This window comes from Littorina saxatilis, linkage group LG5, assembly GCF_037325665.1.
Source record: "Littorina saxatilis isolate snail1 linkage group LG5, US_GU_Lsax_2.0, whole genome shotgun sequence".
Taxonomy (NCBI): domain Eukaryota; kingdom Metazoa; phylum Mollusca; class Gastropoda; order Littorinimorpha; family Littorinidae; genus Littorina; species Littorina saxatilis.
In genome coordinates this window covers 38,018,586-38,031,645 of record NC_090249.1, presented here as the reverse complement: position 1 = coordinate 38,031,645, position 13,060 = coordinate 38,018,586, and the positions used below count along the sequence as shown (strand labels likewise).

Genomic DNA, 13,060 nt, shown 5'->3' with positions numbered 1-13,060 from the left:
CAACCTTTTTTATCACATCTGAAAGACACCCCCACACGTGTCCCCTTCCCTGACAAGAACAGCCAAACACACACAAAAAGTGTGTTTAAAACAAAATTCAAACAAGTAACAATAAAAAATAAATTCAGCAACAAAAAAAAGTATAACCTACCTCCCATACCACCCATCTGCATGGCTTGGTCAAGTGTGGGGTCGCCGGATGGGAGGTCTGGTCGTGTGAAGTCGCGGCTCTTGTCATTGTTGTATTTGACATTGAGGTTGGTCAGTTTGGAGTAGTCAATTTTCAGTGTGTTGCAGCCGTTGTAGATGTTCTGACTGTCCAGAGACTGTAAACACACACACATACACAATAAGACTTCCATTTCAGACAACAGTAAGCTTCTGTTTCAAGTCACTTTTCCAGTCCACTGTATTACTATGGCTACTGGTTCACCTCCCTTGACTCAACATTTCAACACATCTTTGGAAGTTTTATGTTTTCTTTCACAAGTTTGTTTCAAGTCACTTTTCCAGTCCACTTTTACTATGGCGACTGGTTTACCTCCCTTGCCTCAACATTTCAATACACCTTTCGAAGTTTCATGAATTCTATCGCAAGGCATTCATATTTGGTAAGTATTTTCCTTTGCAAATAGCAGTTTGATCAGACAGAATGCAGAAGGTTTCACTCACGGGTGATCAATACATTCAAACCATTCTTAAAACCATTCAAATACCATTCTAAGTATGAAAGATGTGAGCTATGTACTCAATGCAGATTACTAAGTGATTTTTCAATGCCTGTCATCAAAGACATACTCACCACTTTAGCTGTGGTTGCTGAGATAGTGTCAGAGAACTGGATGAGAGCTTGAAATGTGTCTGCAACAGAACATTTACATCAATTAAGAATGAGAAGAACACCTATATATCTGCAAGGTCAAACACTTGAGAAGTCTCCTGCTATTCCATCAATTTCAGTCAAATCATGTAAACTTAAATCAGTCTGAAGCAAAAAATATATCATGCAACTATCTCAATTAGTAAAATAAAAATCCTTGCAGTGTGCTGCTTCAATGATTTCGAACGGGGAAAAAATGACAAAAACTCAAAATAAGATAACACTCACTGTTCTTGGTGAAAGTGATGATCTTCAGAACTTTTCCGTATCTAGAGAAAAGCTGAAACAGAAAACACTCTTTGTGAGTAGCCAGTCTCCACACAAAAGAACCCAGCAGCAAAAGCAAACGACAGAAAAAGGTACAGATTCCTCTCCTGAAACTACATGTAGGGTGAAGCATTGGACTAAACTGATGTCAGAAAGTGTCAAGACTTGGATGATCCAGATAAAGCGTTCATCATCTGCTTTTACGGCACTGACTCAGAAGTTAAAATATTATTACTGAAACCACAGGAATAATCTTCTTCAAGTTAACTCTTAAAATTGAAGGTGACAATTGAAAACAGATACATATCTGACAGCAGATGACAGTCACAGCACGTCATTCCTAACATACTGTGGGGCCTATCATGAAAAGACATCCCTGGTACACGCTGAAACTATTCATGCAGGAGTCTTTTTAGAGGTCTTTTTCTCAGACTGTGAAACTGCATAAACAAATGCTTAAAACAAACCCTACATGTACAACTCTAATTTTGCGATCTACTGCCACCCGAAGTGTTGGCCTAACCTGGTGCAGGACATCCAGCGTGACGGGGTAGCCCACGTTGTCCACGATGACTCTCAGGATGGTGTTCTGCTGGGGGTCCTCTCCGCCGGGCCCTCCCTGCACCACCTGGGCTGCCTGTAGGGCTGCCTGAGCATTGGTGTTCTGTTCAATAAGCTTGATAATAAAGCCGCATTAACTTTATGTCTGTACTGACACACTTATGAATGGCTTTTACACACACTTAAAAAGCAATAATGCTTTGTTTATAAAATTAATACTGCCTTAAAACTAACCTTACAAACACACATAAGCACACACATAAGCGCTAACATAAGCACACACACACACACACACACACACACACACACACACACACACACACACACACACACCAAGAGATATACACTCAAGCTTTAATCTTCTGTCATGAAAAAAAAATTCCAGTCAAAACAAAACAAAACAAAACTGTAAGTCTTCTTCCCTTAAACACAGCGCTAAATCCAACCATGCCACTCTAAGGACAACATCTACTGGACAGGTTTATTGTCTCCAAGGATCTCAACAAGAAGACACAAGACATAATTCTTACCTGGAAAGAGTGTGATGCGTCCGTCTTGAGCTCCTTGTGGTTGGAGAACTGGACGTAGCAAGGCTTGAGCCGCACTTGAGCAGGGTTTGTGGAGTAGTACGACACCATGTTCACTGCTGCGCTCTCGTCTTGGAACTCCAAGAAAGCCTGACACACATACACAGAGCATTAATACCATAGCTTTAGCTTTGAAGGATCAAAGGCCTAGTAGCTCCTTATGAGTAAATTGTACATTGTAGTCGATACAGATTTACCAGACCCTCCACAAAACATACGCTTCAAAGGGGACCTTGTGATTTCAGGTGTGGTATACTGTGTCCACAGTAATACTTAAGTAGAATTTTCACTACGCCAATGACATAAGCCAGACCTGTTCTGCATAAGCTCTTTCAAATCGTTATCTTATATCAGATTGTGCAAAGGATTTGATTCATCTCAATGACACAATTCCTCTTTTCAAATGGTACAGCGCTGCATTCCTTCATGTTACACCAATAATCAAAATTCTTTCATAATATCCTATACCAAGTTCAATAACATTTGCTTTCTTGTTAATTCAAATGAATGCTTAAATTTGACTGCGTTTGAATATCTCTGAAAATACAGAACTTCTTAGGTAACTTTTCCCACAAATGTTCAAAACAATTACACTAAAATATGAAATCAAAGTCATCACTAAGTTCTCAACTAATTTTGAAATTTGTCCCCAATCATATAATATGGAATAAACTGGAAAAATGAGCATCCCTGTTAATGTTGTCATCTTTGTCTCAGCAATGTTCAACTTTAAGGACTGTGGACTGACCTGATTTTTCTGTTTGAGGACAAGGACGTTGGTCATCTTGCCAAAGGGCATGCCCAGCTGTACAATGTCTGTCTCAGCCACCTCATGGGGCAGGCTGCGGATGTGGACCACACGCGATGGTGGGTTGGGTCCCCCGTCCAGTTTTACCTGAAACACACATGAATGATTGATATCAGTTTATTATATTCAAGCACAATTTAGTTGAAATGAAGTAGAACTTTTGCTGTCAAAGGGTTCTGTATCTGAGTACATGCTCTTTAGGGAACATGTAACTGTCGACTTAAAAATGCTTGAGAAATTTACACATACCATATATATTGCGCAACCACTGGCAGCTATTTCCCCCCAATCATTCTTTTTATTATGTTGTTGTTGTTTGAGAGAGAGAGGGGGGGGGCTGATCCTGTGAATACATAACTGTTCCTGTTTACAGAAAACATCTGCATACACATTTGTGTGTGTTGAACTGTCTGTGTGTGTGTGGTGGAGGGATGAGTGATGGAAGGACAAGTTTTATGTGGTTGTTTACATTATTTGCATGCAGAACAGGAGCAGGAAAGATGTTTTCTTGCAGGTGTAGATGACATGAAAAATTCGGTGAGCTACATCTAACATATTTTGAAGCTAGTAAAATCTCACAGGCATTCAGCCTTATGCCTGTTTTGTTTGAGAATCCTCTTCTCCACTCCACTTCACAACACACTAACTCAAATCCATAAAGAAAGAACTGTTCTTTTTAAACACCTCAGCCTTTGAATGAAGTGAATCCATTTCAATGTCCCCACACTCTGTCAATGAGAAACGCAGCTCAACTAACAACACCTACTCCATTGTATATGCAAGGCCCAAACTAACACTACCTGCAAGCAGGAACAGGTTTTCCAATCTCAAGATTTGCTAACAAAAAAGACCCTGACACTTTCACTTCATGGGTCAACAATTTTCTCCTATCCCCCCACCAGGCCACACCCCTGTTTGCAAACATGGCTCTTACACTCCCCCCCCCCCCCCCCCTCCCCTCTTATCCTTGCCCCAGTAAATGAACCGGCTGTTCCAGTTCAATGCCAATGCTATCCAGACCTGTTCTTTTCAATCTGCAAGTCAGTGTGTGCGGTGAGAAACTGGAAAGGGGCTGGGGTGGGGTGGTATGAGTTGGGGGAAGGAAGGAGGGAAATGAGGATAAATGTAAAATAGATAAGAAGAAAGAGAAATAATTGAAACACTCAAGAGGACCCCAAATAGAGAATCAAATAAGAACTTGAAATGCATACAGTCGTGTGTGGGTGAGAAGAGGTGTAGAATAGAGGACTCGTCTTTCAAGAAAGTTTCAAAATTAAGGTAAAAAGGGTTCATTGCACACACAGATGCAGTATAAAACAAGCATTGACCTTAACGGGCAAAGTAGCCGCTCGTGGTGACACGGGGGTAGGACATGGATACCATCTCTGCACAAACAGTTGACCTGTGACCTAATCTGCGACCTTAAGTCACGCTTAACAGTTTCAAACCATACTGAGAGAGAGCGAGAGAAAGAGAGAGAGAGACAGAACTTTGAACTTTATTTATTTATCGAGGGTAACAGAATAAGCAATGTATACATGCTTTTTTTCATCCGGCCCTTGCCCATTGAGGGTAACTCGATTAATAACAAGAAGAAATAGAAGTTAAGTTAATTACAATACAATTTATATAATTAACATGTCAAAAAATTAAAAAGACATTAGAAAATGCATTATGAATATCAAACAATGATGTAATATTATCACAGAATTATTTACTGGTTTCTAAGAGAAACAGCATGTAGAGTTCCTTGAAGGAAGTTTCACTGAATTGCATTTTGATTAAATCAGGAATGGAGTTCCACAATAAGGCGCCAGAATAAGAAAGACTTGATTTCTAAAGACTTGATTTGTAAAAAAAAAAAAAAAAAAAAAAAGAAGAGAGAGAGAGAGAGAGAGAGAGAGAGAGAGAGAGAGAGAGAGAGAGAGAGAGAGAGAGAGAGAGACAGACAGACTGAGAGAGACAGACAGACTGAGAGAGAGAGACAGAGAGAGAGACAGACAGACAGAGACAGACAGAGACAAGGACAGAGAGAGAGAGAGAGAGCTGTCCGCATCAAAGTAACAGATTAACAACAAGACTTTAATTTAGATAGTCTCGACTAACCACTGAGACGCCTGAACACAATGCCTGTACACAACACCGCTTTCCTCACCCGAAGCCGTGACAACTGAACTTTGGAAGAGTACACCTCTTCATTACCTCCAGCGATCTTTCACTTCCAGCTGACTATCAATATCATCCCACCCCCACCCCCTGTCTATAAATAGCCAGCGGCTACACAAAAAAAATACAGCCAAATGGTGTGTGTGTGTGTGTGTGTGTGTCCCCTACTGACACGGGTCAACTTTATGTCCAGACCCAGAGACAGAAGCCATGTCCCACCCCCGTGTCATCACAATGGCACGTAAAAGACCTTGGTCATTCTGCCATAAGTGCGACTCCGTTGCTGCTAGCTTTCCACTGGGAGGAAGCGACCCGAATTTCCCAGCGATGGGACAATAAAGTAATGAAAATGAAAATGAAATGAAAATGAAGTAGAACAAACGGAGGAAGACTTGAGTGAAAAGGATGAGGGTTTGAGTTGAACAACACACACAAAAAGAACACCGCAAGGAGCTGGTGGTGGCTGCACACACACACACACACACGCAAAGGTCGGTGTCAATGGGCTTAGGTGGGGAGAGGGGGGTAGATTTATGTTTCCCATGTCCGGTCGCCCTTTTAATACTGTGATCTGAAGCGAACTGCCCGGGCAACTAACTAGAAGAGAATGGTATGTCTATAATCCCCATTCAAACCTTAGAGTAGGTGAGCGAGGGTTGAATACTCTTAAAATTCCTCAAAGGGGTTGGGGGTGGGATGGTGGTGCGTGTGCGCAAGGGGTAAACAAAGGTAACAAAACTTCATTGAAGATACTTTTTTCAGACATTTCTGAAAGTACAAGGTAAATGGGGTAGGGGTGGGGAAGCCAAAAGTATGACGACTTCAGTTCTTTTTACTGTGCCTGGTGTGAACAACACATGAATTCAAAATGTCATCCTTTTTTGTATTATATAATATCAGCATCATAATCGCCATCTGTTACCTTCCGATGGCATAAGCAATGGGCGTGTGATCGGACAGGAGGAGGAAACAACTTTTTCAAACAAGCTTTTATGCATTTTTATGGAACTTCCTTTCTAAGTTCTCTCAAATTATCAACTAATTTCTACAGATGAGCAATAATTACGGAAAATGATGCCTTCATCTTTTTATTAAAAAAAACCCACGGATTTCTTTCAAGACTATCTCAGTACTCATTTAGCCGTCAAGCTGGAAGTTTTAAGGACAACTGCTATCCAACAATTATCATCAAAACCCACAGCAGTTGAAGTCTCATCTTTCAGCTCTCAAGTCCTCCCCCTTATTTGAGGGAAAAGATATCAAGAAAATCACTGTTCTGTCCAAACCATCAGCATTGTCAAACACCTGCTGAGATAGTAAAAGAGACGCTTAATAGAGAACGCGCCGCGAGGACCAATCAAAAGCCGCCACCGTAAAGGTTTGCAGCTGCGACAACCAATCGCCGACTAAGGCAGCCACGCTCTAAGCAACAGGGCAGTTAATTGTTCTTTCAGTCAGATCGAAGGGTTGCTGGCTGACTAGATCGAGAGATGGTTGGCTGCTGTCCCTGCGGAAGACCGTCCATTATGACGGACCAGTGTCATCAACTAATGGAAGCCATAAAAGCCCGTCAGCTGCTGGCAATCTATAGCCACCCCCCTGCTGGGCGGTCTCTTTTATCCTGGCCTGAAAACCGTTGTAATATGCCATTGTCACAGATTATAGTCCTCGGCGGGCCTCGAGTGTGGCTCTCTCGCTGGTGGTGGTAGGTTGCTGCTGATGTCACATTATTTTGAGTAGGGCAACAGGGGAGTCAAGAACAACTGGTACTCGAGTTGGGTTTCTGGCTTCGGATACATGTCTCTCTTTACAGTAAATATTTTATCCCCGAGTACGCTAGTACAAGGGCTCAGCAGACTTTAACCCTTACACTGGTGCAATTATGTAACAGATGTTACATAGCCACTGATGAATTTAACAGAGAGAAAAATAGAAAAACGGTCATATAAGTTTTCGCATACATGGGAGGTAATCGGAACCGACCAAACAGACTGAGCTAGTAGCGCGACATAATTATGTCGTGACAACCAGGTGACAGTATACGTAAAGTAGCGCGACATATGTCGCGACAACCAGGTGACAGTATACGTAAAGTAGCGCGACATATGTCGCGACAACCAGCCTAGGGGTTAATTGTGTGTCTGTGTGTGTGTCTGTCTTTCTCCACTTAACAGCTTATTGCAGGGAAACTACTGGGCGCAGTTCGTTCAAAAGTTGATACACTAACTTGATAATAGGTCCGATTGATCGTATTAAAACTTCATAATGTTACCTGGGACCTAAATGCGAAATAAACCACAAAAAAACTGACTTGGCGGTGGGAGGAATTCGCGGAGCCACAGCCAGTCTGATAGAACAGCCGAACTCGTCACACATTGACGAGAAATATAGCGTCATAAAAAGATTACGTCACGGTCAAAAGTCTTTGACGTCTTTTTCTCTCGCGTGGTGTGTGTGTGTGTGTTCATTTTGTGCACATGTGTTAGTGTTACTGTTTGTGTGTGTGTGTGTGAGTGTGTGTGTGTGTGTGTGTGCGCGCGTGCATGAGTCTGTACTCGTGTGTGTGTGTGTGTGTAAGAAAGAGAGAGTGAGGGAGAGAGAGAGTGTGAATGTGTGTGTGCATTTTCACTGTGATCAAATAAAAGAGAAAGGCCAGTCACCACGCACATCCTCGGCTCGCATGCAATGTATTTATGTAGCAAAGGGAATGCCTGTAATTCACACAGATCAATCACTTGCGTCTTAAACGTGCACAAGACAAAAACGTTCATACTGGGGGAGCGAGCCAGTCTGAAGAGGACTCGGGTCCAGCGCGAGCGTTTTTTATTTGCAACAAGGCGGTTAATCTTAACGTTCTTTCCTATGACAACCACACATGATCAATTGATCAATGTAAACCACAAAACAAAACAAAAAGTGCTACATCCCACCAGGAATGTAATACGGCATGAAACCAAGAACAAACCTAGATCTGATTCTAAGTGGGGGGAAAATGAGACACACCATGATTCAAATGTCTAGTTTCCCTGTACATTTTTTTTCCCCCGGTGGATCTCATTTTAAGTCACGCGACAGCAAAAACACAGTCGAGTCCCGGAGTAGAATTACACAGGAAAATGGAGGGAAAGTTGGTCAAAAAGCAAAACGATAGAGAAAGAGATGAATTAGCAAAGCCACAATTACCGTTACGAGATTACCTAACGGTTCAGAGCTGCACTTAGGGCGAGGGGAGAAAGGTTTCCACCGGGTGGCTTGTAAACTGATCCAAATTATGAGTGTTATTGCAGCCGAGGCTGGGTAATGACACATAATCACGTGCCATTATACAACCTGTTTGCCGCGTAGTTATGCCGCTGACATTTTGTTTGGTATTTCACGCTTTTCACCGGAATCAATGCCACGTCTGAATTATTCAAGCCCACACCAACCCCAGAGGAGGAGAGAGGGGGAAGTAGGGTTGGGTGGGGTCCATTCACTCATGGAGAAGATAAACGAGTGAGGTGGCTGAATAATATAGCAGTGGGATGTGGGTGGGGACGGGGGTATTCCGACATAGCGGTACCGGTGGCAATATCGGCTGCCAGTCGACAGTTTATTGCAGTCCCATTAGCAGCAATACTGTTGTACCTGCGATGTGAGGCCCGTCCAATAAATGGACACCTACCCTGGAAGAACACTTCAATATTGTCGTCCCTTTTTGTCTATCATCTTGGCCAAATTATGCCTGTCATGAAAGACAATGAAGGGACACTTTTGGCTGGTCTCATCACAGTACATCGAGGCCTAGTGGCTGCCAAGCTGGTGACGATAAAATCACGAACTCTAGATGTAAGTGAACTATGAAAAGCGAAGGCCCTGGCAGTGCGTCGGCGGTTGCTTGGCAATGAAAGGGTGCCTACCGCCGAGATGATGAAGCAGTGAGTCACAGAGCGGCCATTATTGTCGATGTACATGTCTACAAACACAGTAACGACCGTTAACACCACGGGGAGCAGTCCACTAATTGTGTGCTCAATATTGCACCTTCAACGACCTGGGTCCTTCACTGAGAAAGGAAACAAACTTGCATCGGTGCCGGATTGTCATATAGGTTGTAGGGACGATACACACACAAAACAATAACCAACCAACCAACTACAGTTTGGAGGTCCATTATTATTTTTTATCAAGTGTTAATATGAGGCCAACTATTTTGTTTTTATCTGTTCATTTTCACAAAGGATAATGTTCACATTCTGTTATTTTGAGTTTTTAATGTTCTGACTTGTCAACTTGGCACACAAAAGAAGGAAATTAGTCACTTCCACTTAAACCCACGCAAATTCAAATCTAGGGAAATACGCGATTTTGTTATCCTCAGAAATCGTAAATGTGGACACAAATTACTTTTCATACTGTCAATAAAAAGAAAAAGGCAGTCAACAAAATGACTTCAAAAGACGGATACTAGTTCTCTCTCCAACAAACAGACAGGCAGACAGAGACAGACACACACAGCAACACTGACCTTTTTAGCATCGTTGACCTCGCCCTGCAGCACGGGGCTAAGCCCCGTGCCGTTGGTGACCATAGGGTTGTGCGACATCAGTTCTTCTGACCCTCGCTGCAACACACAAAAAAGGACGATATTAAACATCTTGTCTACAAATGTAAATTTCAAACAATAATCCAACACCAGTTCCTCATTGGATGGCATCGGCCAAGGGATGACAGCCGTTCCTACTGTCGCCGCAACACACACATCCACAAATAACTGGACACACACTCCACATATCCAAGACAACAGCAGTCACGATAGATCAGTCCCAGCTATAAGCTTCCTTACAAGACACAACATATGATAAATTATTACATGTATCCCAGTTGGACATTATAAATCTAATCATCAGTTCTTCCGACCTTCACAGTAACGGCCCAACACCGAAAGAGGAACAGACCCTGTGCCGACTTCAAAAACATTATTCTCGGCCAAACCGCGACATCACTTCTTCCCACTGTCACCACACAGAAACACAAGCCTACAAAACATCATTCCGAAGATACACACACCTACTCCACTACAAACTCTTTGGCGCGCTTTCTCTCCCATTCACAAGTTGTGGAGTTGAAGATATAGGAAAGGAACCGGGGGGCGGAGATGGGGGTAAAATCGATCAAAGAATTTTGCCGTTGCTTCATTGAGAGACGGAACGCTGGCCGGGATGTCTAAGACTACAAACGCGGCATCACCACGTGGCTTTCTCCGTAACGTCTTGCAGTAAAATATATTTGGGGTCAGCGCTCTCTCTCTCTCTCTCTTCCAACATACCCAACCCCCCTACTCCATCCCCTTCTATAACTTTCCTTGTCTGGTTGATCCCCCCCCCCCCCCCAATCTGCAGGAGAACAAAAGCAGCACACACAAAACAACCCCAACTGTGCAGCACATTGTACGGGACTATACAACAAAGCACCTCCGGGTGTCAAACGCAGTATCCAACAACACAACTCGCTCAACGGGAGCGACTGCTGCACAAAACTGACATAACCATAATTATGCTGCCAGCTATTTTCACAGCCGAGAGCGCTGTTGCATTTATCTAGATGCAAGGCTGTTGCATTCATTTACACGTGAGGCTGTTGCCTTTATTTGGACGTGGACATCCAAGCGTGATCATACACCGCAGGAGCAAACAACAGCTTGAGCAAAGTTGGGGTAAAATAACAATTTCTATGAAAAAGGTGGGGACCAAAACAGAATTTAAAAGTCTCTCTCTCTCTCTCTCTCTCTCTCTCGCACAGCAAGTCATTGATAGAGGAAATAAGGGATGCCGTTTGGCAGAGTGGCCGTGTCATCAAGTGGTGTTAGCATAAGGCAGCAGCTGCTTACAACCACGACCCATCACCGCTAAAAATCAAACTCGCGTCCAGCTCAGCTTCAGCCGACCATGACACCCCCCCCCCCCCCCCTTCCCTAGGTCAATAACCACAGCAGTATCCCTGAACAGGATGTGTGTAGCTGTTAAGGATTCAATAATGCCCGTGTCATTCGAACTCTCGTGTTATCTTGACTCGCTCCCTGGATCGGGTGCTATCTGGCACGTGCATCAAGTGACGACTGTCATTTTGACTGTCCTGATAGGCAGCATTTTGCGTACAACCAAAATCCATATTTGCTTTTAAAATGGAGAATACATGCGCAACAGCTTGTGCTGATAGCCCAATAGAGATAACAGTGAGTTTATTTAGTTCCCTCCCTGATCAGAAGTCTCACACATGCAAATTGTATCGAAATATTCTACCCGTGCCCTGCTTGTCTTTGTTGATATCACGTATTCGTGAACTGCTTTCTATTAGACAACAATTCCGACAAAACCTTACTGAAAACAAATTATAATTATAATGTGCTTCGTACCCAATCTAAAGCTAACGCGGACTACCATATGCAACAACAACAGGATACTATTGACGGATGCGGAACATCTTCAAACTTGCAACACACAGTCTACTCATATCCGGAGCAGAAGGGACGCTCCGACCGTTCAGGAAACAAATACTTATTATCGGTCTTAGCAGCCCACTGCTGTTATACATTCTATGCTGTCTTCTCCTACACTGACCCATGTGGGCCATGACTTGTGTAAGTGGTGACGGGATGGCACAGTTGACTTCCGACCTGTGTCGTTAACTTCCTTTCATTCAAAATCCGCAAAGCTGTTTCGCTTTCTATCGTACACACCCAGACGACACAAAGACAAATACACATGCCACATCCGCAAGTTCGCTGCAGCTGTGACAATGGTTATGTTGTGTACAAGGACTTACAGCTCAAACTGGAAGAAAGTTGTAACTGTTTAGTTATTTCCCTCTCATTAAAACAGTGCTGTTTTTGTTTACACATCTCAGGTCTTGGCCAACCGAAAACACTACCATCATTGTTCTTAGTGCTGTGAGTATTATTTTCTATTGATAGAGTATACTTTGTTCGTCAAGTTCGGTTCGTTTTTATGGTCAGATGGACGCACACATGTATCCTTTACGACTTTCGACGTTTAACAGATAAACTCGACAGGCTTATAATCACACACAAATTAAAGTCAATTTCAACAATACCTTGGTTAAAGAAACGCCAAAAAACGCTGTCTGAAATGCAAGGAAGATCCAACGAAACTACAGAACGAAACACCGACAGCCCCCACACACAAAAAAGGCCAACAAATTGCAAATAAAAGAGGATAAAAATGCTTGTATAAACCTGTCCCGCAGTCAGCCCCAATCCACCGTCCCCAATTTCTGCCATTCGTCGTTTATTCCTCAATCTGTCTCTCGACATAAAACGTACCCGCTTTTAAGTCCTTTCATCGAATACGTTCCGGTAGAACAAGCGTGTATAGCTCGGCTTCCATTTGTCGAGCTGTAAGCATTAGCCTGCATAATTCACAATGACAGGTACTGTAAAAGAGAGCTGGTAGCTCACAAAAAAAGTTTTTTCAGCGAATGAAAACGTTTCAATAAATTTGTGCGCAATCATAATGGCCGATCATGTGATGTTGCCGCGATAGGAGTTTTTTGCTTGTGCGTGTGTGTGTGTTTGTGTGTGTATGTGGGTATGACTTGATTTAAATGTGTATTGGTGTGTGTGCGCGCGCGGAGGGGGCTTAGTGGGTGGGATGGGTTTAATGACCGTCTGAAGTGCAGAGGAAAGTGAACGAACCGGAATGGTTGAATAACATGTGTAAACATTCAACGAACGTTTTCCTTTTCCTTTTTTGCAGGGACACCATCCGTCTGTCAAAAGTGGGACTACTGCTC

At 43.0% G+C, this 13,060-nt stretch overlaps 1 protein-coding gene across 17 annotated transcripts in view; it reads right to left on the bottom strand.

Annotated features, from left to right (window-relative positions):
- LOC138967066 (polypyrimidine tract-binding protein 2-like) overlaps positions 1–13,060 on the bottom strand; it is a 97,099-nt gene that overhangs the window by 20,686 nt on the left and 63,353 nt on the right. For 11 of the 17 annotated variants that reach the window (XM_070339539.1, XM_070339529.1, XM_070339532.1 and 8 more), the window contains 7 exons: positions 9,777–9,872; positions 3,044–3,190; positions 2,239–2,385; positions 1,671–1,823; positions 1,109–1,160; positions 803–861; positions 152–326 (listed from right to left, as the gene is read on the bottom strand). In XM_070339539.1, the coding sequence (XP_070195640.1) occupies positions 152–326; positions 803–861; positions 1,109–1,160; positions 1,671–1,823; positions 2,239–2,385; positions 3,044–3,190; positions 9,777–9,872 (829 nt within the window). Of the gene's footprint in view, positions 1–151; positions 327–802; positions 862–1,108; positions 1,161–1,670; positions 1,824–2,238; positions 2,386–3,043; positions 3,191–9,776; positions 9,873–12,361; positions 12,472–12,503; positions 12,564–12,590; positions 12,650–13,060 lie in introns of those variants that run through there. The other 6 variants (XM_070339546.1, XM_070339531.1, XM_070339545.1 and 3 more) reach the window with 5 other exon arrangements.